Source organism: Camelus ferus, chromosome 3, assembly GCF_009834535.1.
Source record: "Camelus ferus isolate YT-003-E chromosome 3, BCGSAC_Cfer_1.0, whole genome shotgun sequence".
Classification (NCBI taxonomy): domain Eukaryota; kingdom Metazoa; phylum Chordata; class Mammalia; order Artiodactyla; family Camelidae; genus Camelus; species Camelus ferus.
This window is the reverse complement of record NC_045698.1, coordinates 24,885,334-24,911,639: the sequence shown is the minus strand read 5'-3', so window position 1 is coordinate 24,911,639 and position 26,306 is coordinate 24,885,334. Positions and strand designations below refer to the sequence as shown.

The following is a 26,306-nucleotide window of genomic DNA, read 5'->3' as shown; positions in this document are numbered from 1 at the left end:
TAAAGCTCACATGGGTTCGATGGAGGAACTCTCACAGTGTCAACGACACAGATACACACCTGTCATACCGTTTTGGGGGTTTCCCAGTCTCTGCTGCAGAAACCACAACTGTCTTCAAATGGTCTGAGTCTTTCATTTCAGCCTCAGAGAGGGGATACCCTAGTCACCTGCTAGGCTGTATTTATTCTAGTATTTATTCTAAGGGAAAACTTCCTGAGGAACTATAGGATTTTGCCACCTACCACATAGTAATAACCAGTTTTTTTAATGGATTAAAGTCTAGAGATGGTTTACTTTTCCCCAGTCACTGCTTTCAAAAAGGGTCTCTTGTATCTAAGATCCACCTCTGTGTTGCTGGTGGTTGTTGGCTGAGGACACAGCCCTGCCTGTGTGGGCACCAGGGAGGATGTAGTTCAGCATGTTGCCACTAGAGGGAACCAAAGACTATGCAATAAAGTGGGGCTTGAGCGAATCCTTCTTCCCCAAAGATTCAACTCAAATTTTTTTCTGAACTCAGCGAGAGGACGTCCAAGAACTCAGCTGAGAATCATGAAGAGACAGCCCTCCATGCATGTTCAGTTTTCCATAACTCGTTCCAAACGGTTCTCGCAATCCAGGCAGGGAGCTTTGGCAGGATCAGGCAGCTGTGCCCCAACCAGTGGGATGGGGGAGCCCTTAGCTGGGACCAGCGTGAGGCGGCCTGGTGAACACTACCACAAAATCTCCTTTGGCTTTGCTGCTGCCGGGTCCACACAGCTTGTGCCCCAAATCTCCAGACCTCTGCCCCATGTGCGTCCTTTCCCGCCAGCACTGGGGGTGCGGGGTGGGGAGCGGCAAGCGGGATCTGGGGATGGAGCCCCGGGACCCCCTCCCTCAGCCATCCGCGCAGTTACTCTCCATCTCCGATCTCTGCCCCCACCGCCAATGCCTCCTTCCAGGCAGCACGGCCTCTCACCTGGTTCTCACCAGCATGGCCTCACCTCCTTCTGGTCACCCTGTCCCACCTTTCTATCCATCCCCCACACTTTATCCCGAGGGTCTTTTACCATGCAAACTGTCGCTGCCTCATTTGAAACCCTTTGTGGTCTCCTGTCGCTCTCAGTACAGAATCCAAACTCACTAGCATGGTGTCCCAGGCTCTCGGGGATCTGGTGCCTGCTTATCTGACCAGTTTCATCTTTCTCCAAGTTTCCACTCCTCCAAATTCCCTCTCAGTTTCCGCAGCTCTTCCTCACCCCCACACCTCCCCACACCTCTTCTCTTCAATCGCACTAAAATACTTGCATTTCTCTGGTTATACTCTTTTCCCTTTCGCGTTGGCCGTAGCACTTGGGAAATAATGTAGTCGCCTTCCTTCTCCTATCCCGGTACCCCAGCCTGGATAACTACCACCCTCCTTTAGGATCAAAGCTTATACATCATCTCCTCCTCTGACAAGTCTTGAGAGAGCCCCACTCCGAGGCTGCTTAGCCGCCGTCTTCTGAGTTCCCACAGCTCAGCCGTGGGGTTACTGTAAGCGGGGTCTGTCTCGTTCCCTCTTTCCCCCACGCCTAGCACAGTGCCCCGAGCTTACCACATTGGTTTGTTGAAGAACTGGACCAGGGACTTGCACAGACGCCCTGCCAACACGAGGTGGCGCTGCGGCCACGTGCATTGGACGGCAGCCTCCTCCCTGCCTTGCGCGGGCCTGGCTAGATGTGCTCTGTGGTCACCATGCGGGCTCCTCGATGCTCAGAGAGGGTCTTCTCGAGACAAGGACGTTTGTTCAGTGCTGTGATGTCCGTGACGTATGTTTGGGGACAGACTCTTGCCATGGTGCCAGGTGCCTTCATGCAAAGCTCTGAGTATCACTCTTCTACGCCAAGACCCTACTGGATCGTGCCTCTTCCCAAAGCTCCCAGTTCTTAGCAAATTTTGTTTTCTGCCCTGCTTAACTACGAGACTTCTGTACTTAAATATAAGATTCTAAGCAATTCATTCAAGGCCTCGCTTCCACTCCAGCACTGGTGCCTTGAAAATAGCACACAATAAATATTAGCTATTTGTTGATGAACTGGGTCATTGAATGATTTAAAAGGGTAGTCAGGATGGGCATTTCTAGTACCATGTTAGGGTGAGTGGCAGGAGAGAATGTAATTTTTTTTTCCTGGATGTATCAAATTAGACTCCAGAGCTAACTGCTTGCATGGTTGCTGGGTAGGGTCACCTGCAGAGGTGGGATGGGCAGGGTGTCTTCCCAGACTCTCCCCTGCTCGCCCGTGCGTGGGTGCCATCAGATCGTGCTCTGAAATGCTCTGCAATATCTCACAAGGTGGTGGAGCACTAAGAGGCCTGCTTGGTCAGAAGCCCGGAGTTGCCATATTGGCCAGGACTTTGGGCCAAGTTGCTTGACCAAAACAAGCCCTAGTTTCCAAGTTGCCAGAGGAGGGGGGCGCTTTCAGGGTCCCACAGTCCTAATAGTGCACGAATTACCTACCATGAGCCACGCTAACTGTGGGGCCTGGGCAAGTCACCGATTTTCGTGAGCCCCAATTTCTTTATCTGTGAAAGATGAACCATAGGAGTAATTAGCTTATAGGGTTTTCAAAAATTTAGATGAAATTCACATATGATAAAATTAGCTATTTAAAAATATCCAGTTTAGTCACCCTATTGTGTAACCACCACTTAGGTCAGGTTCCAAAACATTGTCACCACCCCAAAAGGAAAGTTAGTACCCACTAAGAGGTCACTTCCCACTGTCCCCTCCCCCAGAACCAATCTGCATTCTGTCTCTGAATTTGCCCATTCTGGATGTCCCATGTAAGTGGACTCATACAATATGTGACCTTTGGTGTCTATCTTCTTTCACTGCATCACCACCTGGTAGCAGCTCTCAGTACTTCTGCATTTTTATGGCTGAGTAATAATCCATAGTGGGGATGGACCACATTCTGTTTATCTGTTTGTCCACAGATGGACATTGGGTTGTTCCTACCCTATTGTGAATAGTGCTGCTGTGAACATGAGTGTATATGAATTTGACTGTTAGAGTCCCTGTTTTCAGTTAAGTTCAGGGTTTCTGTGAGGGCTGGATACACACGCACCACACAGTGGGAGCAAAACACATGTGAGGGATTGATGCTTTTAATGTAGTCCTGGAGGTATGCACAGGGCTTCCGTCTCTGGCTGTCTCTCTTTGATCTGGGAGCCAGACCTCACTTTCTCCCCACTCCACCTGCTGCTGTGGCTGCTGTGGGAAATTAGGGCAGGTCGGGTAGGGTGGGAAAGACAGGGGAGAAGTCGTGGAGATGAGGACGGGAGGTGCTGGGGACAGTCGTGGGCAAGTAGCGCTGAGTGGTGGGAAGGGCAGGAAAGACATGCGGCCCCAGGTGGATTTAGAGGATGAGGAGGGCAGGTGACAGCCACCAGCTCCTACTTCCTGCTCCCATGTAGGAGGGGCCTGGACTGGTGCCACCAGCAGGGTACAGTCCAGGCTAGGAAGGCCTCAGGCAAGGGACGAGGAAGGGAGCAGGAGGTGGCCTTGCCCAGGGATCCTGAACACAGGACTCTGCGGGTGGCTGTGGGTGAGGAATCAGAGCTCGTGGGAACTGTCAGCTTGAGCTCTGGTAACAGGCAAACGCAGGTTCTAAGAAAATTGATGCTCTATTTACAATAGCCAAGACATGGAAACAGCCTAAATGTCCATCGACAGATGACTAGATAAAGAAGTTGTGGTATATTTATACAAAGGAATACTATTCAGCCATAAAAAAGACAACATAATGCCATTTGCAGCAACATGGATGCTCCTGGAGAATGTCATTCTAAGTGAAGTAAGCCAGAAAGAGAAAGCAAAATATCATATGATACCACTCATATGTGGAATCTAAAAAAAAAAAAAAAAAAAGAAGACAAATAAACTTAAATATAAAACAGAAACAGACTCATAGATATAGAATACAAACTTGTGGTTGCCAGGGAGAAGAAGGGTGGGAAGGGGCAGACTGGGAGTTTGAAATTTGTAGATACTGACAGGCATATGCAGAATAGATGAACAAGATTATACTGTACAGCACAGGGAAATATATACAAGGTCTTGTGGTAGCTCACGGTGAAAACGAATGTGACAGTGAATATATGTATGTTCGGGGGGTGGATAGCTCAAGTGGTAGCATGCATGAGATCCTGGATTCAACCCCCAGTACCTCCATTAAAATAAATACATAAATAGAAAACCTAATTACACCCCCTCAAAATAAATAAATTAAAAAATATATATTTATGTTGATGTATGACTGAAAAATTGTGTTCTACACTGGAAACTGACACAACATTGTAAACTGACTGTAACTCAATAAAATAAAATTAAAAAAAAAAAAAAAAAAAAAAAGAGGAAAGAAAGATGATGCTGCCTGCCGAAAAGGCAACTGATGTGCGCGGAGGTGCGCGCGTCGGGTGAGAGTCTGAAGGCACTCCCTGCACCTGCCATCCAGGAGCGGAGAGGCAACCCGAGAGGGTGTGAGCCGCCCTCTGGAACTGGGGAACCTCCATTTTCCGGGCCGGAGGGAGGGAGGAGGTGTTCACTCAGTTTACAGCTTTTCCCCGCTGCGGACTGAAGCAGCAGGCCCCAGACAGGCAAAGGCCTCCTTCTGTGTCTGGCGTCCCAGGGAAGGGAGAATTGCTCCTCTTTTCCTCCATGCGAGGGGCAAGGAGGGGGGAACCGGCCCGGCGGCTCTGGGAGGTGCAGTTGGACCTGAGGCCGTTAAACACGTGCTTCCCTGAGTGATCTGTTCTCGCTTCGGGTCTCAGTCTGAGATTCCCTCTGTCTAAACTGAAATAGGAGAACTCTGTGGGGGAGACCTTATGGGTTGTGCTGGCGGGAGCAGCCTCAGACTGCACGAATCTGAGGGTTGTCCCCTCCGATGATGCGAAGAAGTGCGAGCGCTTGGGGGAGGGGGAAGGGGACCCTCAAGTGTCGGACAGAACCATAGTAACACCATTTTTTCCTGCACCCTGAATGCTGTTCTTTGCATATCCGTCAAGTTCTCATTTTCTTCACAAATCACTCTAAAAAAGATTTCTAGAATCCTCCATTGGCTGGTCAGTGGGTTCATATAAGGATTCGTGTTTTTTGGAGCAGAGATGGAATTTAAAGATCATGTAATCCAACCCTTTCATTTAACAGAGGAGGAGGAATCCAAGGCCCTAAGATTTGCTCATATCTCACCAGGAGTGAAGTCAGGACTAGAGCCGGGGTCTGCAGACCCCCAGCCTGGTAGCTTTTCCTCTGTGGTGCAGGTTCTCAGAGCCTGAGCCTGCCTGCAGGGTTAGGACAGTTGATACACTGTTCCCAGACCTCTCTCCTATTTCTGAATATTTAAAACACAAAAACCAAACAGTAGGAAAAATATATCTGTTTGACAGAAGGGAGAGAGTCTAAATGCTTTTTCCTGTCCCGAGAACTTAGGTAGGTGTTAATGGACACTAACCTGTTAATCCGGGAAAACATGCTAATTACTGGGAGGAACCATCAAGGCCCAAGTGTTGAGAATCTCAGTAAAGACAGAAGCAACAAAAATCAATACTTAGATCAAAGAGGAGAATGTTAAATCTGGAGCCAAATGGAATATGGAGAATTCTAAATAAAAGAATAAAGCATATAAAGTTGGCCCAAAAAGAGATTACAGAAATGGGACTTATTTTTTATGATGGGAGGAGGGCTTTGGAAAGATAAAAGCTTATCAAGGAATGGCCATATATATATATATATTTAAATTGAAGTATAGTCAGTTTACTATCTTGTGTCAATTTCTGGTGTACAGCATACACGTTCATATATATATTCCTTTTCAAATTCTTTTTCGTTATAGGTTACTACAAGATATTGAATATAGTTCCCTGTGCTGTACAGAAGAAACTTGTTGTTTATCTGTTTTATATATATACTAGTTAATATCTACAAATCTTGAGCTCCTAATTTATCCCTTCCCACCCCTTTTCCCTCCAGTAACCATATTTATTTTTTATGTCTGTAAATCTGTCTCTGTTTTGTAAATAAGTTCATTTGGGTCTTTTTTTTTTTTAAGATTCCACATATAGATGATATCATATGGTATTTTTCTTTCTCTTTTTAACTCACTTCACTTAGAATAATAATCTCCAGGTCCGTCCATGTTGTTGCAAATGGCATTATTTTATTCTTTTTTATGGCTGAGTAGTATTCCATTGTATAAATATATGACATCTTTATCCAGTCATCTGTTGATGGGCATTTAGCTTCCTAGAGCTTCCATGTCTTGACTATTGTAAATAGTGCTGCTGTGAACATTGGGGTGCATGCATCTTTTCAAATTAGAGTTTCCTATGGATATATGCCCAGGAGTGGGATTGCTGGACCATTTGGTAAATCTATTTTCAGTTTTTTGAGAGAAATGGTTGTATATTTAAAACTATTGTCCAGGCTACAGAGATCCAATGTTCTCAGGACTAGATAACTAAGTAATAAATATGCCAGGCAGAGTTGGTGTAGCTGAATATCAGAAATTCTGGGAGGTTTGAGACTGTTCTTGGGAAGTGGACGAAAGAGCCTGCTGTGAATTTCCTTCTCAGTGAGGCTGCTGTCATCCTGTCCTGCCAGAGGCAGGCAATGAGGCCCGAGCCCTGCTGACTTGCCCTGGATTCTCTCTCAGATGGCAGGGACTGCACGCCATGACAGAGAGATGGCAATCCAGGCCAAGAAGAAGCTCACCACGGCCACCGATCCCATAGAAAGGCTCCGCCTGCAGTGCCTGGCCAGGGGCTCCGCGGGCATCAAAGGACTGGGCAGGTAGGACCCCTGGGTGGCAGGGGGGATGGAAGGGAAATACAGGGCACCCCCAGGTGAGGTTGACTGGCTGTGTGACCTTGAGCACGTCACTGTCTCCTGGGGTCTCAGTTTCTTGTTCGTAAAAATACAGAGTTTGGCAGAATTGATCTCTCTGAGGTCCCTTGTGACAATTTTTTGGTTCTTAGCCCCAGATTCAGCAAGACTGAATGTCTTGTCTGCTACAAGAAAGTGCAGCTTCTGGGACAACTGGAGGTGAAGGGAGTCACGTGTCCAGGTACCAGAGACACCTAGCAGGGCAATGAGAGAGACACTTCCTAGAGCTGTGATGGTAGGGGCTGAATTAGAAGAGAGAGGAGGAACTGTCATTCAGAGGCAATTACAGATTTTGGAATTCTGCTCGCAGGCAGTTGTGTCCCCATTACTTCCAGGGACACATACACACAAGTGTATATATATATATATATATATGTATATATATATGTATATATACACACACACACACATCTATACACACAGGTTAATATATACACATATTTGTGTGTGTATATTTGCGTACATATATATGTATATGTAGTCATCTATGTCTATATTAAGCTAAACATGAGTTCATATTGATGTCTCCAACTCAGTTCTCTAACACATGGATCAGATCTTTCTAGCTTCCTCCTCTGCTTATCTGTAAATTCTCACTCCAATAGTCAGAGCCCTGGCTCCCACCATCCACTGTCCATTTCCTCAGTTGTTCAGTGCTGGTAGCAATATCAAAATTTTAAGCTCATGCCACCATGAGAAATATCTTAATCAACTAGAGTACAGCACTTCTGCACAGTTCCTTTTGCTTTTAGTCTTACGGACTCTACTCATTTCCAAAGTTACTTAAATCAGTACCTTCACTAAAACCCCACTTCCACTTCCCTTTAGTGAGTTGCTTTAAACTTCTATGACACAGTTAGATTCTCTTGTCACAGCCTGCATTTCTTTCTAGAATCCCCTGACTTGTTATATAATTTTTCTAAGTGTACACATTAAGGCCCACTCTTTGTACTGTAAAGTTCTATGGGCTTTAGCAAGTGCATAATGTCATAAATCCACCATTATAGTATCAGACAGAATAGTTCTACTGCCCTCAAAATCCCCTGTGCTTCACCTATTCTCTCTCCCTTTCCCTTCATCATTTTACTGTCATTATAGTTTTGCCCTTTTCAGTGTCATGTAATTAGAATCATACAGTACATTTTTTTAAAGTTTTGTTATCTTTTATGAAGACTGGGAAGAGGCTCTCTAATGCTGGGAGGAGGATACTGAGAAGAATCTGAGAAAACTTAGAAAAACCTTGAGAGCAGTTTTCTTTTTAAATCTTTATGCTTATACCTTGTTCTTTGTGTGTTCTTCTCTTTCTTCGCTGTATATTATCTTTAGAGTGTTTCGAATTATGGATGACAATAACAATCGAACACTTGATTTCAAAGAATTTGTGAAAGGGTTAAATGATTATGCTGTGGTCATAGAAAAGGAAGAGGCAGAGGAGCTTTTCCGAAGGTTTGATAAAGATGGAAATGGAACAATAGACTTCAATGAATTTCTCCTCACATTACGAGTAAGTGGCCCCATGAATCCCTGTGTCTCCCGAGTTTGGCTTTCACGTGGTTTGAGTTGGCAATTGTGAGGCTTTGATTTCGAAGTCGTTAGCACACTGGGGATGAGAAGGGCAGGAGATTGAGTACAGGTTTAGGGATTTTTTGGAGCAATCTCATAACACGCATCATTTAACAGCACACAAACAGTTGCACATCATTGAGAAGAATACGATACTTCATCACGGGTGATACAAGGAAAGCTCATCTGCTTGTGTATGTCTGTGGATGTGCTTTTTCCTATGCATCTAGCCTCCAATGTCCAGAGCCAGAAAAGAGGTGATCATGCAAGCATTTAGAAAGTTGGACAAGACTGGAGATGGCGTCATAACTATTGAAGACCTTCGTGAGGTGTACAATGCAAAACACCATCCAAAGTACCAAAATGGAGAATGGACGGAGGAGCAAGTATTCAGGAAATTTCTGGATAACTTTGACTCACCCTATGACAAAGATGGATTGGTGAGTAAAAGAGCTTAATCTGAGTGAAATTTCTTCGATCCAATTTATAATTGTAAACGGGAAATAGGCCTAAAGGCTTAAAAATACTTATACGATATTTGTTATAAATGGAAGTAAAATGTTTCCTTCATGACTATCTAGAAAGTTGAGAACACGTAAAATATATATGTGTGTGTGTTTGTGCACATATATTGGCAGGGGATCTACATACAGCTAAATATTCATCACCTGAAGACCAGGGGCATTTTGATTAAACATTCGATTTCATGGTTGTCATATTTACCATACACAGCTAGCCACATTCCAATGAACTCCATGATAATAAAACATATTTAACTTCAAAACGAGACCATAATTTGGGGAACATGATTCACAAGGCATTTCAGGATGCCACAGTGCCCATCACACACCCTTATGAGCATCGTTTGTCATCACACTTTGGTACGTGGAGACGCCAACTTTTTCCATGAAACTTCATGGTGAGTCCTATGAGCAGGAGGAGGAGGGGGGAGGAAGGGGGCCTCTCTGTCCTTTCTATTGACATTTTCCTGCCAGGGACAGAGAGATACCCTCCGTTCAGTAAAGGGAATGCCAGATAACAGGAATTTATTCTGATTTAATCTTTGGTAGGCATTGAAATTAACTTGCATTTTCCAAACTACAGTGAACTGGAGAACAAAAGCAACCACCTCTCTCCACTAACTGGTATCTTCACCTTACAAACGCATCGCTTGGTAGGGTGAGGAGTTCTATCTCTGACTGACGGAGACAGAAATGTCATCTGTCTTTTAACAGCAGCCCTCCACGGGACTTTTAACCCAGGCCAGGTGTTCTGCTTCGAGGTGTCCTGAAGGCTATGGTGAGGCGGGGAGGGAGCTCCCAGGCTGACAGCAGAAGCAGAGCCCTGGGGTGGGTTACTCTCGATCCCTTTGCCACACTGGGAAGGATTAGTGCAACAGTGGGCAGGAAGAAGAGATGGCGGTGCTGTGATGGTGGAAGAGAAAACCAGCTTTCCCTTCCTGAAGGGAATTCCCCCCGACTTTTTCTGTGAAACTTCTCAGCAAGTCCTGTGAGCAAGTGGAGGAAGGGGTAGGAAGGAGACCTTCTGTGCCTTTCTGCTGACATTTTCCTGCCAGGGACAGAGAAATACCCTCCATTTTAGACTGAAGTGAGTGTGGAGGTAGATAAAAAAAGAGCCTAGATTCTGTAGGGCAGCCAAGTGCTTAGGGACAGAGACAACAGAACCGTATGTTTTCCTCCCATGTGGCTGGCCTTTGATGTCTGAGACGGCAGCGGAAGAATAGTCAACGGCCATTTCCCCAAATTAGCCCGGCTCTACATGGGATCCCAGGCTGTATTTACCTCCCTTCTGCAGGTGGTTCCTCCATGTTGCCAGGGGAAACCTCAGCCGCCCTTTTCTCTAACCCAAGCCGAAGTGGCCAGTTGTTGTGATTCAGCTGATTTAAAGTTCCCACCCCGCTTCTTTTGACATTTATCTTAACAAACCACATTAAGCTTGCAAATACTCAGAAGGGCTCTTGGGGATTTTAGCGGTTACAGCATTTGATGTCACCTGAATTTTACAGACCCTGTATGAATCCCCAGCTCTGACTGTGTACAATCAGTATCTGGGCTATGGATTTATAATTCAGATTGCTGGCTGCATTGAAAAATTGCAAAATCTGATTTTTTAGGGAGGAGTAGAGCTCAAGGATTTACGCTTTTAATAGGTATCCCAGGTGACTCTTATTCACATTTGTATATGAGATCCTTGTCTCTAAAAGATTCAGAAGTACCTGTTGTAAATGACTAAATATATTATGCACATAAACCTCATTGAGCATAATTATGGATCTGGACAATATTTACTGAGCACTTGTTATTTACTGGATATTGTGTCAAAGGCTGTACAGGGATTTTTATTCAACAAACATAATGAAAATGTTTTTGAAAAGTGATGTGTGATTCAAGCTTTTCTACACTGAAAATCCCACATGCCCATTTATGGCTGAAAAACATAGTTGATATCCAAATAAGACAGAATTCAGCATAATGCAAGAAAGTTTTCATTCACCCCAGCCAAGGATAATCAGATTTGTGAACTTTGAATAACCTAGGCTAAGTTCTCAAGTAGTCATAGAGGTGACCAGGGTTTGCAACAGTCCCCTAATTCTATCCCTAAGCCCACTTGAATTAGGTGAAACTTTCACTTCTTATTTTTTTAATATATAGGTTTTGAAGTTTTCATGTTTACACATTATTTTATAATTAAAAATTTAAAAAAAACCTCTTAGAACTAGATTAGCCTTTAAGAGGATATGAGTTTCATTGACTCATTGGTATCATATAGAATTTTTTAAATAATTAAAAGTATTTTAGGTATGTTACTGAGTGTATGTAGACAACCTAAACTTATTTTATGATTTTCAAATCAGTTTGGAACTAAGGAAAAGGGACTGTATTCTGTATCATGATTCAAATATTTCTATTGCCTCTATCCAGGATTTTCACCTGCACAAAATAGATACAGTCTTCCCTCGGTATCTGTGGGCAATTGGTCCCAGAACTCCGCAGAGGATACCAAAATCCATGGACGCTCAAGTCCCTTATATAAAATGGTGTGATATTTGCTTATAACCTCTGTACACCCTCCCTTACACTTTAAGCCATCTTTAGATTACTTTTAATACCTACTACAATGTAAATGCTGTGTACATAGTTGCCAGAGTATGGCAAATTGAAGGTCTGCTTTTTGGAACTTTCTGGAATTAAAAAAAAAATACACGGTTGGTTGAATCCGTGGATTCTGAACCTGTGGGTGTGCAGGGCTGACTGTGCTGTTAGTTAAGGGTAACTTTGGCAAGAGGCCAGCCCAAAAGCAGGGGCTGTCCATTCTCTTATTTTTGCTAATGCCAGACAAAATACTTAAGTAACAATAATTATGACTGAAAAGTAATTTACTCTGATGAGGGCAGACTTAAGGGGGAAATCATAGCACCTGTGATCTGACGATTCCCAATATGAGTGTCCGGAAACAAGCAGACAGACACGTCCCTAAGGATAACTGATGACCTTTTCTGAAACGAGCAAGTGCATTAGCTCAGATGGAGTTTAAGGCTGGATAACTGGAGAATGCAAAAAAGGACAGAAATATATTTAAGAGAGGGGAGAAATGAATGGTATTCTAATTTTAACAAAAACTGTGTACATATATTATTTATTTCTACTTCCAGACTCTGATAAGCACAGTTCAATTAGGTGCTCAGTCCAAAGCCTTTCTTCCTACTGCTGTTTACTTTTCTGGGGTTTGGGGGGAAAGGTTGGTACAGGGCGAGAACTAAGGATCCTGTGGCTTTTTTCTCTGTTCACTTATAATTTCAGCAAAAAAGTGGGTCAATCAGCTTGTATGATTCTTGGAAGAGATAGGTATGTTCCCAAAGGCTCAGTAGGAGAGAAGTTTGCTCTTATGAACTAGAAAGGGGTTTTAAATTATTTATAGATTTCACTTCTTGTGATATTTCCACTCCCTCACAACACTGGAATTTGAGGGCTAACTAGAAAATAATAAATTCCCCAAATAGCCCTCATTACTGTGTGTGAGTCCTCCCATGTAATCAGGTCTATACTTCGGGCTAACCTGACTGGTCTTAGAGATCAAACAGGAAGACAGTTATTTCCCTGAATCAACTAATCATGTCAGCCAGTATGGTTGAGTTGGAGCCTACATCTCACCTATTAAAAAATAAATTGGTAACTTTTTTCCTTCTTTCTAAAAGGAAAGTAAAATAAAATCCTAGCATAGATTAAACACATTAGTTGATATTCCAAGGGAACTGGGAGGAGAGAGAACCTGGGTGGGGTAGAGCATGGAGCAGGGGGGAGCTTTTTAACTCACTTTGTGCCTGAAATGAGTAATGAGCATCTTAAAAGAGCATGAAGCCGAGGAGGGTTTAGCTAGAAGTCTGTTTCCTTCCCCTCAAGGACCGAGCTCTGTCCTTTGAAAGGTGTAACAGTACTTGTCTTGACACGAGGACTCGAGGTGGTGTTTGCGACGCATCACAGACAGGCGGTGTGCCCTGCAGTTACAGAACGCTTGTTTCTTATTCTGAGTTTCAGTCTCACTTATCTGAACAGACAGGCTTCTGCTCTTAAAGAAAGACGAGACCTGCATCTCACTTTCCATTTAGGTCGGTTTGCAAGTTTTCAAGACTCTCTTCCTCTCTGTGCCACACGCTCCTGGCCATCCTCAACCTCACTTTTTCTCTTGTTCTAGATCTGTTCCTCAGCGGTGTCACTAAAAAGCCTCCTTGTCTGAAATTTCCCTGCCATTTACAGGTCCTGGAGATGGGCCTCCGTTGAGATGGGGAGAAGACAAGTTTTGTTTTTGTTTCTGACGTTTCCTCTGCAGGTGACCCCCGAGGAGTTCATGAACTACTATGCCGGGGTGAGCGCGTCCATTGACACCGACGTGTATTTCATCGTCATGATGAGAACCGCCTGGAAGCTCTAAATGTATGACCTGGGGACCAGGGCCTTGAGTGCTGCCATGTGGCTCCAAGTGATTAAACATCAGCTCAGAACCAGGATCACATCTGATTTCATGTTCAGCCCAGTGTTTCTTCCCTGTCCACATGCACTGCATTTTCTGGGGCAGAAATAAAGACAGTAAGCATTTAACTGTGATTTCTCTGAGGCTGCTTCCTTAGCTCTAAAATAGGAATTAATTAAACTAAGATCTGTAAATCTCCTAGAGCCAGGCTGATTTGATAGGTGTCAAATAAACCTTTGATTTCTTCCGTGGCCATTAACAAAAGTTTGAGTGTTTTAATTATAATCCCAGCCGTGTACCCCAGTGTTCCTCCACCTCCTATCAGATGGTTCATTGTTAGGTGGAAGAATTCATCTATTTTTATGACTGGCTGTAAATCTTCATGTGCCTTTGTCCTCATTTGGGGACCAGAATGAGACTCCACGTTAGCCTCAACTTCTGTAACTGAATCTTTATTTTCTCTGCCTGTGGAAGCCTCAGTTTGGCAAATAGACTTAGAATGACATTTTGGGGTCATTTTAAGGCCTGGTGTGATACTGGAGACCATTTCCTTGAGCGGTAGAGCCAGGACTGTTTCTGTGGTTAAATTCTGAGGCTGGGCTGTGCTCTCCAAATTTATGCGGGACATCTTCCTGAGTGAGTAGGCAGATCACACCAATGGGCTGATGGGACATTCATCTCCCTCCTCTCTGCAGCTGGCTCATGATGCACAAGAGGTGGGGTGGGGCACAGACTAGGATCACAGGTACCCTCCAAAGCAGATTCTCCGTCCTAACACTTCATGGCTCAAAGCCTTTCTCCTCCCAGCTCTAAGCTCTGGTTTCATATCATTGATGTGTGAGAATCTCCCCAGGAAAGGCTTCTAAGCAAAGGTAGCCCTCACTGCTGGAAAATGGATATTGAAACTATAGCTTGCTCTCGCTGTGGGTTCTGTGACTGGGCCAGAGATGAAAATACAGTGACCAGCCCTCTGGCTCTGGTGCTGGAGGTAATTACCTTGTTACTCAGGGACAGTCCTCCTCTTTGTCACTTCTTTCCCTGGTTGCACTCATCCCTTGGTTTGGGGAGATGTATTGGGGGTAATGGTCCCCTTTAAGATCTTACATATTTAAGGGGTTTTGGGTTTAGGATCACAGCACAGTTATTTTGAACCAATTCACTTGTTTACTGTTTGCAGATTTGGAAGTTGAGATCAGGGTACACATAGATTTAAAAATTGCAAAAACATGTTTCTGGATGAGAATTATAGTCATCATTAAAAAGGACACCTTGCTTTGTTGGTTGTTGAGAAACTAAACTCTCAGTTCTCCTGATGACAGGCTAGAAAGGGACATTTTTCTTGAGGATGAGCGCATCGCCATATGAGAAGCTAGCTCTTTGGCAAATTAATTGCACAAGTGTTGGTTTCCACCAGATTTATTATCTAGGCTTATGCAGAGGGTGGCAGTCCAAAAATGCCAAGTATTTTGAAGAAATACATAGAAATGATGTAGGAAGCCAGGAGAAATTATGAAGGGATGTACAGAAAAAAATACCCGTGTTTTCTGCAGGCTGCGCCTTGCAGATTGTGACCAAGGAGAGGTCCCGGTCACCTGGGCACAATAGGTTTCAAGCCTACTGCTCTAGATAATTTGTGTTTTTGATTCTGGAATGACTCATGCCTCTGCTTCACTGGGGCCATAGAATTAGCATGTGATTCAGAAGGAGTAGGTTTCAGCTATCAGCTTTGTCTTCCCCAGTAGTACTTACTTCCTGTCTAATTGGGGCACAAGGCACAGCTATCAGATTTCAGATAACCCAGGCCTCACAGTGTAGTTGGTCACATCCAATCACCACCTGCTAACGTTAGGTTCTGGGCTGCAGCGAAGATCGCACCACGGCCCCCTCGTACTCCATAAACCAGATCTAATAACTTTATGGTCAACGATCACCCCACTCCTGTTCTCAGTCTTAACCTGTGATTTCTGCCCTTGTCAGGAATCACTCATTATTTAACTCTATTCCTTCTGGTAGCAGTGGGAGGAACAGACAAGGGCCATTAAAAAAATCATGTGTTAATATTTTTCTGGGTATAGTTTTTGTTTATTTAACTTAGACATTTGAGACATTGCTCCACTTGCAATTAAAAAAACTTTTATTAAAAAAGTAACCACTTGGGTCAGAAGATAAAACACAAAAAATTCTCCAAAACAACCCTTGGGAGCATCTCACCTGTTGGGCCTGGACCCCAGATAGGGAATTACATAAATAAGCCAAAGAGGAGAGGATGAAATTGGCAGCTTTTCACGAAACGGGAACAATGTAGATAAAAATTCTGAGAAGCAGGATTGGTCAGAATAAGCCACCAGTATCAGTACTGAATCTGAAGTTCTAACCCCCCCAAAGGCAAACCCAGGCAAGAACGGACGAGACCCTGACTCTCAAGAGCTGGTGTACACCTTGCCTGAATTTCATTCAGAGGACGACGGAGAAACCCAAGATGCGTCAGCTGAACTGCAGACTGAGGCAGAAATCTTCCAGCCAGCCTGTGGGGCAGATTTTCACAGTCCTTTAAACTTTAATCGGATTTCTTCCCAGACCCAGGGGGCACCCTGGAGGACCATTAAGGGTCTTTGTGGTTTGTTGGCGAGCTTGGAGTCACATTTCATACCATAACAGCAGCTCTCAAGGCAGAGCTGGATCCCCTCTAAGGGGGTCTGCAGATTCGCTTTGCATACATCATGGTTTTAGGGTGAAAATACATCTCATCAAAAAATATTTCCTGAACCACTGCCATGTGCCATGTTCTGGTCTAGGTTGTGGGGATAGGCAATGCACTAGAACAAGTGTCCACAAAACTGCTGGCCTTCAGACCACCCTAACTGCCCACGGTCTGCAAGAGATCAGAGAGGAAAGGAACTGGGCACTGAAATTCCCCTCTCTGAGTCCCATCCAGCTTCTGAAGCAGGATGACTGGGACCCTTCACGTGGTGGTGTGTTGAGGAATGTTGTAGTAAATTTGAGGAATGTAGACAATCAAGAAAAATACCCCTCTATTCTTGGAGGTAGATCACCGTCTGGCCCTTCACTTTTCCTGGCCCGTGTGGATCGCCTCACTGAGCCACGAGGGTCCAGGCAGGTCATGGTTCGAGCCTCATTAGGCTGCCTACAGATGCAATTGATTCTGCTGATGTTTAATCAAATGGAGGTGAAATTAACCAGATGTATTCATTCTTGCATGGTGTGTGGGTGCCTTGCTGCTCTTTCTTCATGAAATTCTACTAACACCCTTGGAGTAGCATACTTTTTGGGATTTATGCATGTGTCTCTTGGGCATACAATAAAAAACTTCACAAATTCCAGGTTTTCAGATGAGTCAGCAAACTTGCTTTCCTGGAAATTGTAGTCTGTTCTTTTAAACAAAGAGCCTGTTGAAAGACGCAGCAAAGTTTTAAAGCTTAGAAATGCTTGTGATTCAGGGGAAAATCAAAGGTGCCAAGGCTCTGATAGATTGCCATGTGATGATATTTTCATGTAACTGAGTCTTTGAAAGCCGTGTTTCTGAGCATAGTTATATCCCTCCAAGTTGCTTATATGAAAATGACATAAACCTTGATAGAGATGGTGATTTCTTTTGCTATAATTAAAAAATGCACTAAATGAATCCCCCCAAATTATATGTTATGAAACAGATGACAGGTGAAATCTGTTGAAAGAAACATAAACACATGATTGATGGGGGTTTTGAGAACTGCGCTGGGTGAGAAGAGTTCCTTCTGCCATCTCAGTTGGTGCGGTGAGAGGTTGTGGTGAAACAGCTCTTCCTCTCTGAGAATAGCACAACCTTCTTGTTTCATTCTCACACCTGCTTCACCAGAGCCAGTATTTTCCCTTGTAAATAGAGTGGAAGGTGCTCCTCAGGGAAGAAACCCACTGCAAATATGAGCATCCAGCCAGCAGCTGAGGTTTTGATCATGGACCTCGTGACCCCCAGAAAGAACATCTCAAAGTGTCAGGGCTTCTTTTCTTCTGTTCTGGATTCTTCTCCATCTTGTTCACAAACAGAGTTTATTTATTACTGCTCTGGAGTATTATAAACATCCTCACAGCCACTGGACGCTGTGGACGCAATTTCTGTTTCACCTGAGTTCTTGTGAGCACCAGGGGTTTCTGGTTCCCACCCTTGCTCCTAAGAGCTCAGATGTGGAAAGGGTGCCACCCAGCTTTCCCTTACGCTGCCCACACGACCATCACTCATCTCCAATTTTATTCTGTTCTGGACCTCATAATCAATTTATGAGGAACCCAGTGACTCAGAGGTCAAGCACCTGAAATTTGAAGCAAGATCTGCCTGTAGTTTGTAATCACGTCATCAAAGCCCTGGGTACCTATTGCTTTGCTGGCCTTAACACTTGGCACTCAGGGATGGGTATTGATTCTGGGAACATCTTGATCTTAAACTTGAAAGGTTTGAGTTGCTGGTCTCCTAGAAACGCTCAGGCCACCCGTGGAACTGGAGACAATCAGTGCTCCAAGGGAGCCTTAGAACAGAACAGCGACCTGCAGTTGAGAGAAGATGACAGATGCTGAGTGGCCTGCCTTCCAGGGTCACTGTGAGTCCCAGAGTGCTTCCTCCCTGACGGGATAAAGTGCTGCTCGAACTCAGGCTATTATCAAATGTAGGCACCACCTCAGGAAACCCAGCTCATTCCTTTAGTTTCCAAGGAAACTGGGCAATAAAATACCATGCCACCAATTTCATACTAATACCTAAAATCTCATTTAGCAGTATCATTCAACATCCACTTACTTAAGGTTATCTTTGAAGCTGCAAGCTGAATATAGTACATCACCATTAATTCAGGCTCCAATAATTGAGCTTATTTAGATATGGTTTCAGTGACAATTTACTTGTTACAGTTTCATCTATACTAAAAAAAAATGGGATCTTTAAGCAAGTCAGTAGTTTAAGGAATAAAGGCTGTGTTTACTTATATTCATCGATGTTTTACAGATGCTTGGAGAAATCCATTTGCATACAAACGTAATTAGTATGCTACTTGCAAAAAGTTCCCACGTATACAACGAACCCAGGTCAATAGTTAACTGATAATATTTTATTTGCATAACTGAAATACCAGCTATTTTCTAGATGGTGAAGTGTTCCTATGTGCAAATCGTCTCTTGCTAGGATTTTTACACAGAAATTGAATAGAAATTATGCTCAAAAGCAATGTTTTATAAAGTAGATTTCCCCGGATATTTATGATATAAAATTTTAAATATTTGGTTTAAACCACTAGACCTGTTTCTAGAGGCAAGCTAGGTATGCATTGAAATTAAGAGCTTGTCTTTTTTTTTTATGGAATTATAGTCAATTTACAATGTTGTGTTAATTTCTGGTGGACAGCATAGTGATTCATTTATACATATACGTATATTCCTTTTCATATTCTTCTTTGTTATAAGTCATTACAAGGTATTGAATATAGTTCCCTGTGCTATACAGTAGGACCTTGCTTATCTAGTTTGGTGATGATTTTCCTTGTAGTTCCACCTGTACAAGACCTTCTGCCAGAGTTCAGCAGGTTTTCTGTGAGCTTTGCTCCACATGTAGATGTATTTTTGATGTATTTGTGGGAGAGGGTGAGCCCTGTGTTCTTCTGTTCTTTTGTCTTGAAGCTGATCTCTTGAGAACTTGTCTTTAATGGCAATAGTTATAATATCATTTCTAGGAACCAAAGGTTGAGAAGTTTTTGAGCTGCAAAGTTAGATATGGTTTAATTTATAACACCAACCATGTCATTTTGTCACAGTTATCAGACTGTACCTTGCCATCAACATAATTCTGATTTAAAAGAATTTCTGCAATTTAAGACTTGAGACATTAAATATGCTTGTAATAAAAGTTCATCTAGCTTTTATATTTCCATTTTAAAGTGTTTCCAGAATATATTTCTTCTTATTAGCTAACATGTTACATATCATGCTTCTTTAAAAGTTTACTCCCCCAATGGTGCCTTTGGATCCTTTAAAAATTTTACTTGTGTGCTGTTTCAGTTACAGGTGATGAAATTTCCTTGAAAATGATAAGGCCCTGTTCAGATTGTACCCACTTGTGCTTTCAAAAGAACAAAATGTAATTACCCATCAAACCATTATTTTGACAGCCAAGAATGAGAGTTTGAAAATTTGATGTTACTATTCCTTTTCCTGCAGGGTTGGTCTACTCTCAACTAATGGGGGTCAAGCAAGTTCCCAGAATACCCGGCCTCTGGGTGGTGCTTCCACGACTGTGGGGAATATTGTTGCTCTGTGGGCTGCTATTAGGGAACAGGGGAGATTAAGAGGGAGGGGAGAGAGATGGAACCAGGGGCTGATTACTGCTCTTTGTGTTTTTGCTCCTTCCTCTATTGCCGGTTGTAGGAAGCACAGGGCCAGCCATGAAACATTAACACATATCCTGGCCAACTTGAGAAGCTGGGAGAGTTTGCCTTTAGCACCTTCCATCCAGCTCATCCCCTGCACCCTTCTATTGAACCCCAGGCATCATTTATTCCTGAATGCCCATGGGTCCTGGGAGGTGCCCCATTCTCTAGTTTTATCCCTATCTGTATGTTTGGTCTAGACTCCCTTTCACTAAAGAGCTTTTTATCTGTTCATTTATGCTATAAACTTTTCTATCTTAAAGTATTGATAATGACCCCAAGTGTGATCATACAGATTATATTTTAGAGCAGCACTGTCCCATAGAACTTTCTGAGATGATGGAAATGCCCTGTATTGGGTTGTCCAAGCTGTCCACCACCAGCCACAGGTGGCTAGTGTGACTGAGGAACTGAATATTTCATTGTGTTTAATTTTAACTCATTTAAATTTCAAAAGGCACATGTGGCTAGTGGCCATTGTATTGGATACCAGCTCTAGGGCTTTTTATCTTAATGCAAGAAATGATGGCCGTGGGGAAACTGTAGCTGGCCAGTGGGTAGATGGGTTTTTGGTGGCCCTTGCAAATGTTCTGTCTCCGAGCGAAAAGGAAAGCCAGTCTCCCCTGCCCAACTCACCTGAGCCTGCTGGGTGGCCGGTGGCCAAACTCAATAGAAAAGACTTCAGGGAGAATGTAAACTGCTCTGCTATGATGAACATATTTTGACATCATTTCCTTCTTTTCCCCTTGCCTTTTATCCCCTTCAGGTTTCAAAAGAAGACTTTTTGAACTATTATGCTGGTGTTAGTGCTTCCATTGACACAGATGCCTATTTCATTTTAATGATGACGAAATCCTGGGGATTGTGACTTTTGTCTGCTAATTCTTTTGCAAATCAGGGACTCTCAGAGAGTGGAATGAGTTTTTAAAAAGTCCAATGCCAGAGATTTTTGATAAAATGTAAACTAAAGTTTCTGAAAGCTCTGGCGTTTTGAAAACAATAGACCTTCAGTCATCTTATTTCATTACCTGGAACGTGTCCATTTCCTTATGTGCCTGAGGATATAGTTTTAAATCAGAAAGACAGGAAGAAAAGCAGGAAGAAAGGAAGAAAGAAAACCATGAAGTGAGACTGGGAGGTATTTCTTAGGTGAAATAGCACACTTATTATAGCTCTTCTTCTTGTAAGTGTAGATGCAAACGTCTCCTTACACCCTCAATTTGTCTGCTGTCTTTGGTGGCTGTAGCAGAGGTGATAACAAAAGGGCTGGAGGAACAGCTCTCTGTACAAAATTTCCTGAGCTTCCTTATTTTAATGTTTCTCTTGGTGAATACTTTACAAATAAAGTTTATTTTATTCTGAAATTCAATGACTAATTTTTGTGTGCTATTTTTATAGTGTAATCCAAGGGTTTAAACCCAGTAAATTCCCACTCTTGCGTGAACAGGGGACCTAAGTGTTTCTCATGACCAGAGGAAGGTGAGCTCAGCTGGTCCACCTGGCTGAAGGCTGGGCTTCTGTGGAGAGGCTTGCTTCCTGGATCAGCCTATCAGGATTAGAGAGATGCACCAGGAAAGAGAATTGCCCATCAGAAGTCTTGGAGGCTTTCTGGAGCTTTAGGTTAAACTGGTGGTGGTGGGGGGAGCACTTTGAAACTGTTTTGGGAATTTATCTTTTGAACCCACTCATCTAGGCTCCTCCCTAAGACAGGTGATATCAGATTTTCTGACCCATTTCTCTGCCTCTAGTTACTGCTTCTTAGGTAACAAACATGGCTGTACACACTCACAGGCCCTTCATCTTATAAAAGGAAGAACTGAGGGTTAGGGAGAAGATAGAAGGCTAGATATAGGCTTCTCAAACTTAATGAGCACATCAATTGTATGGGAATCTTATCAATATGCTAATTCTGATTCAGAAGTCTGGGGTGAGGACTGAACTTTAGTCTTTCTGACCAGCTTCCCTATGGGGTTAATGCCTGTGATCTTCAGATAACACTTTGAGTAGTGATGGGTAAAGAGAAACCAGCTTGGATATTTCCAGAGCACTTGGCTTATTATTTCCTCACCTTTACTTAACCAAACTAATCTACGAGTTTTGATGGCTGGGCTACCCTCTTTTCATCTTTAAAGTCATGAATGTCGAAGAAAGTATTAAGGAAAACTTATGTGCCCCTCAAGCATGTGTAGCAGCAAAATAGTTCTTCCAAGAGGCCTTATGCAGAGATAATTCAATCAAAGAATTTCTCATAGTCCAGGACTGAGTCCTGCAGCCTTCCAGCCTTGAAGATCTGAAGTTGCCAGCCCATCTAGTATAGGCTCATCTTTTAAGAGAGACCTACACTGAGCAAGCTCATAGACACTGATGCTAAAACCAGCATCAAAACTATTCATCTGCCACAGAGAATGCAATTCTCATGTTTGTTGAGACCAGATCAGAGAACCTCATCCGTGGATGTGAGAGAATGACAGCTTCTCTCTCAGTTCTGGGTGATTTTTAGTAATTTATTCTCAAATATGATTCAGCAGTGCAAAAGGATATAGCTGTGGTATGTTAGGGTAGTGATAGCTGCTGTAACAAATAATCCTTGGCACTTACAAAAGCTCAGACACAATATATATTTAGTTTTCACTCTTGAAACACTATTATGTATCTACTCTTCATGGTCAGTGACCAGCTTTCCTCTGTGTAGTGATTTTGGGTTGCAGGATTCCTCCATATTGTGATTCTGCTGCTCTCTAGGGCTTTGCAACTAATAGCATCCATATGACTGAAGGGGAAGAGATATAGGGAAGGCTGAAGGGCTTTCTGAAAAGTTTTGGTCTTGATATGACACACATCACTTTTGACTGCAGTCCATTTGGTGATAACTAGTCACATGATTACATCGAAATGCAAAGGAGGCTGCCAAGTGTAGTCCTGGGCAGGAAATCTTCTAGCCAATTAAAATCTATCTAATGGCAAGAGAGTACAAATTTTAGTGGACAACTAGCTTTTTGAATAACCTTTGAAATAGCAGTCCCCTTGCCTTCCATTTTCTTAAGGAGGCATGCTTGGTTGGAGGTTGGAGACATGCAGAACTGAGGTGTCTCTATCTTTAGCCATACTGGCAACAAAAAACCACCTTCTACAACCATATATGGTGATTGTTTTCTAATCAGCAAGTCCTGTCATTTGGACCTATGCCAAGCCTTGATATTCATGCTGCCATAACACTGAGGCAACTCATCCTTTATCTGCCCCTGTGACACAGGACCTAGGAATTTTCCATCTACATCTCTGTAGGGACTTTCTGTGGGGAGTTGGAGCTATGTCTTATCACATATAGTGGAACCAAGTTATTTATGTTGGTAAGTGAGAAAAGCTTTTCCCTAGAGATAGAGCTCTTGTTGGAAACCTAATTATAATTATGAGGTTATTTGGTCATTGGAATTAGAACAAAGGGCATAAAGATTAAAATGTTTAATGAAATTAGGTTAACAGTTTATTGCATTCATTTTCCAGTGAGACCATAATCTCTCCTCTACAGTCCCTGGAGGGGACTAACAAAGACGTCCTCTCTGACCTCTCCCTTTTCAATGCTTCATAGCATTGAACATTAGTCAATAGTCCCCTGTAGGAGGGGTATACACTTCACTTTAGATATGTTAATATGACATGTTAATGAAATCACTCAAGATCTGGCCTGCCTTGCTTGCTTGGGGGTGATGCTTGTCTCTTTAGGGTAATTTTATATACCTATGTTCTAATCCATTGTGTATAAAATATCACAGTGATTTTACCATTGCTCTGAGGGCTGTCTTATTTTCCTGTGATTCAGAGTATAACTTTCTCCAGTCAGCCCCAGTGAACTGACAACAAAAATCAGGTACTTTCTTGTGTCATATTAGTGGGAAAAATTAAATCAAAAGAGAATGACCTTATCTGGAGGGAATTCATCAGAATAACTAATCACTGTGGTTCAATACATCATGGGAAGGGAGTGAACCAGGGTAAGAACCTAGGTAGTCTCAGTATGAGGGCTGGTCACCAGAAAGACCAAAGGACCAACCACATGATTAGAGTGAAAACTTTGGGCCATCCCAACCTCTGAGGAGAGGAGCGGTTCTGGAGGTGAAGTCATGTAGACAATGGTTTGGTCAACCATGATTACCTAATGAATCTCAGTGAAAGTCTTTGAACACTGAGGCTCATTAATACTTTCTGGTGAACAAATTGATGGGCTGGGAGGCTGACACACTTTGACCCCAGGAGAGCAAAGAGTAACCTGGATTCTTTCTATGACTTCACCCTATATCTCTGCATCTGACTGGTCCCCCTGATCTGTATTGTTTATAATAAAGTGGTAATTAGAAGTATAGAGCCTTCCTGAGTTCTGTGAGTCATTCTAGTGAATTACTGAAACTGAGATGTTGTAGGAACCTGTATTTCTAATCAAATGGCTATAAAATTACTGTGATACATACATTTGAATTTTTGCCATCTATTTCCAAATCGCCCTCTTAAAATTTTGTACTAATCTATCCTCCCACCAACAGTATATGAGAAAGCCTATTTCACCATGCCTTTGGCAAGCACGGAAGTTTAGCAATCTTTTCAATTTTCTCAACTTAATAGACAAAAATCTACTTAATTCACTTTATTTGCATTTTTTGATTCTGAATGAGATTGAACATATTTTCATATTTTTATAGTCAATTTCTTTGGTGAATCTTCTGTTAATGTGCTTCAACCATTTCCCTCTTGGGTTGTCCATTTTTTGCTAATTAACTTGTAAAACTCTTGGATGTTAAGGATCTTAGCACTTTGCTTGTCATATTGCTACTATATTCTTCCAGTTTATTTTTATCTTTACTTTTTGTTGTGGATTTTGAAAATGCAATAAAAATTACCAATATTCTAAATTTTTTATTATCAAATGTATCAATCATTATGGCTTCTGGGTTTTACATCTTATTTAAAAATGCTTTCCACATTAAAAATGTATAAAGTGATTCACTTTTGTCTTCTGGCATATTGGTTTTCATTTTTTACATTATTTATTTCTTTGATCCATGTAAGATTTATTTTGGTATAAGAAGTTGGTTAGCACTTTCCTTCTTATCCACAAGTGGCTAGTTTGTTGTTTCAATCTCTCTCTCCTTATAAAAAATAATCTACCTTTATTATGTTGATTAGAAATAGTAAATTCCTTTGTAAGTATATGGATCTGGATACAGGTTCTCTATTACATTCCACTGATTGTTCTATCAAAAAAAGAAAAGAAAAAGAAGACAATATAGCCAAGGATATCTTTAATTTTTTTACTTCTAAGTGTATCATGATAATAATTTATATTGATTGCCATTAAAATGTGAATAAAATGTAAAAATCCCTCTTATAGTTAGTTTCTTCTCAATTCTTTTCTTCTCCAGAATTGTGCAAGCTCTTCTTGAACACATATTTTCCCATGTGATATTTGGAATAACAGCATATATATATATATATACGTACAAGATGTGGAAGACTACACATCAATTATTAGGTATTATGAGTGGGATAGACGAGTAGCACTTTTACTTGTTACATTACATATATGCCCATATGTCTGTGTTTCTTGAATTTTGGGGAAGAAGCAAGTATTAGTTTAGTAATGAAGTTTCACTAAAGATTTAAAGAAATAAGTCAATCTCTGAAAATGTTGTAATCAAAGTTCCGAGTCTTTGTGTCTTTAGTGTATTTTTTTTTTCACTTGATCTCCTTGTATTCTCCAGATATGCATTCATTTCATCTGCCAATAATCATCATTTGGTTTCTTCTTGTCTAATATACATGTTTCTTACTTTTCTCCTTGTCTGCTTGCATTTCCTAGCATTTCTAGGACAACGTTAAGTGTGGTGACAGTGGAATTTCTTTTGTGTTATCTCTAAATATAATGGAGTATAACCTTTAATATTTCCCCATTGAGCACTATCCTGGTTTATGTTTCATTCTTATTTTGCTGAAGAATTTTATTAGAAAAAATAAACCCTAAGCATCACTCAAACCTACCTTGGCAAATTCCTACTAAAATTCACAAAAATTTATTAATAAGTAAAAAGGGGATTTTATAGCATATTCATCAGTCTCATGCTGAAGCATTTATTGAACTTTCATCTAATTAATTATTCCATAGGATATAAAAGTAGTATTGCACGATTATTAGTGAATAACAGTATCTTCAGCTCAGTATTAAAATGTTTTCTGATTATTTTGCATTTTGTCAAATGATTAATGCAGTTTATACTTTGCAACAACTAATTTGTCATAAAAAAAGGTCCTTCTCAGTCTCTGTAAGTTCTTTTCTCCTTCTTGATGATAGATCTTTACCAAGAGTAGAAAGGAATTGATCCTCATAATTTATCATTGAGGGATCCACTAGATTAATTAAACTCAAGTATTTCTTCTACAGAATTCAGACTTGAAAC

The 26,306-nt window shown here is 42.1% G+C and overlaps 1 protein-coding gene across 3 annotated transcripts in view; it reads left to right on the top strand.

Annotated features, from left to right (window-relative positions):
* CAPSL (calcyphosine like) overlaps positions 1–21,182 on the top strand; it is a 31,809-nt gene extending 10,627 nt beyond the window's left edge. For 2 of the 3 annotated variants that reach the window (XM_014567511.2, XM_032470943.1), the window contains exons 2-6: positions 6,672–6,808; positions 8,228–8,405; positions 8,695–8,904; positions 13,313–13,416; positions 20,627–21,182. In XM_014567511.2, the coding sequence (XP_014422997.1) occupies positions 6,672–6,808; positions 8,228–8,405; positions 8,695–8,904; positions 13,313–13,414 (627 nt within the window). In that variant the 3' untranslated portion in view covers positions 13,415–13,416; positions 20,627–21,182. Of the gene's footprint in view, positions 1–6,671; positions 6,809–8,227; positions 8,406–8,694; positions 8,905–13,312; positions 13,642–20,626 lie in introns of those variants that run through there. The other variant, XM_006194513.2, reaches the window with a different exon arrangement.
* The last annotated feature ends 5,124 nt before the right edge of the window (positions 21,183–26,306 follow it).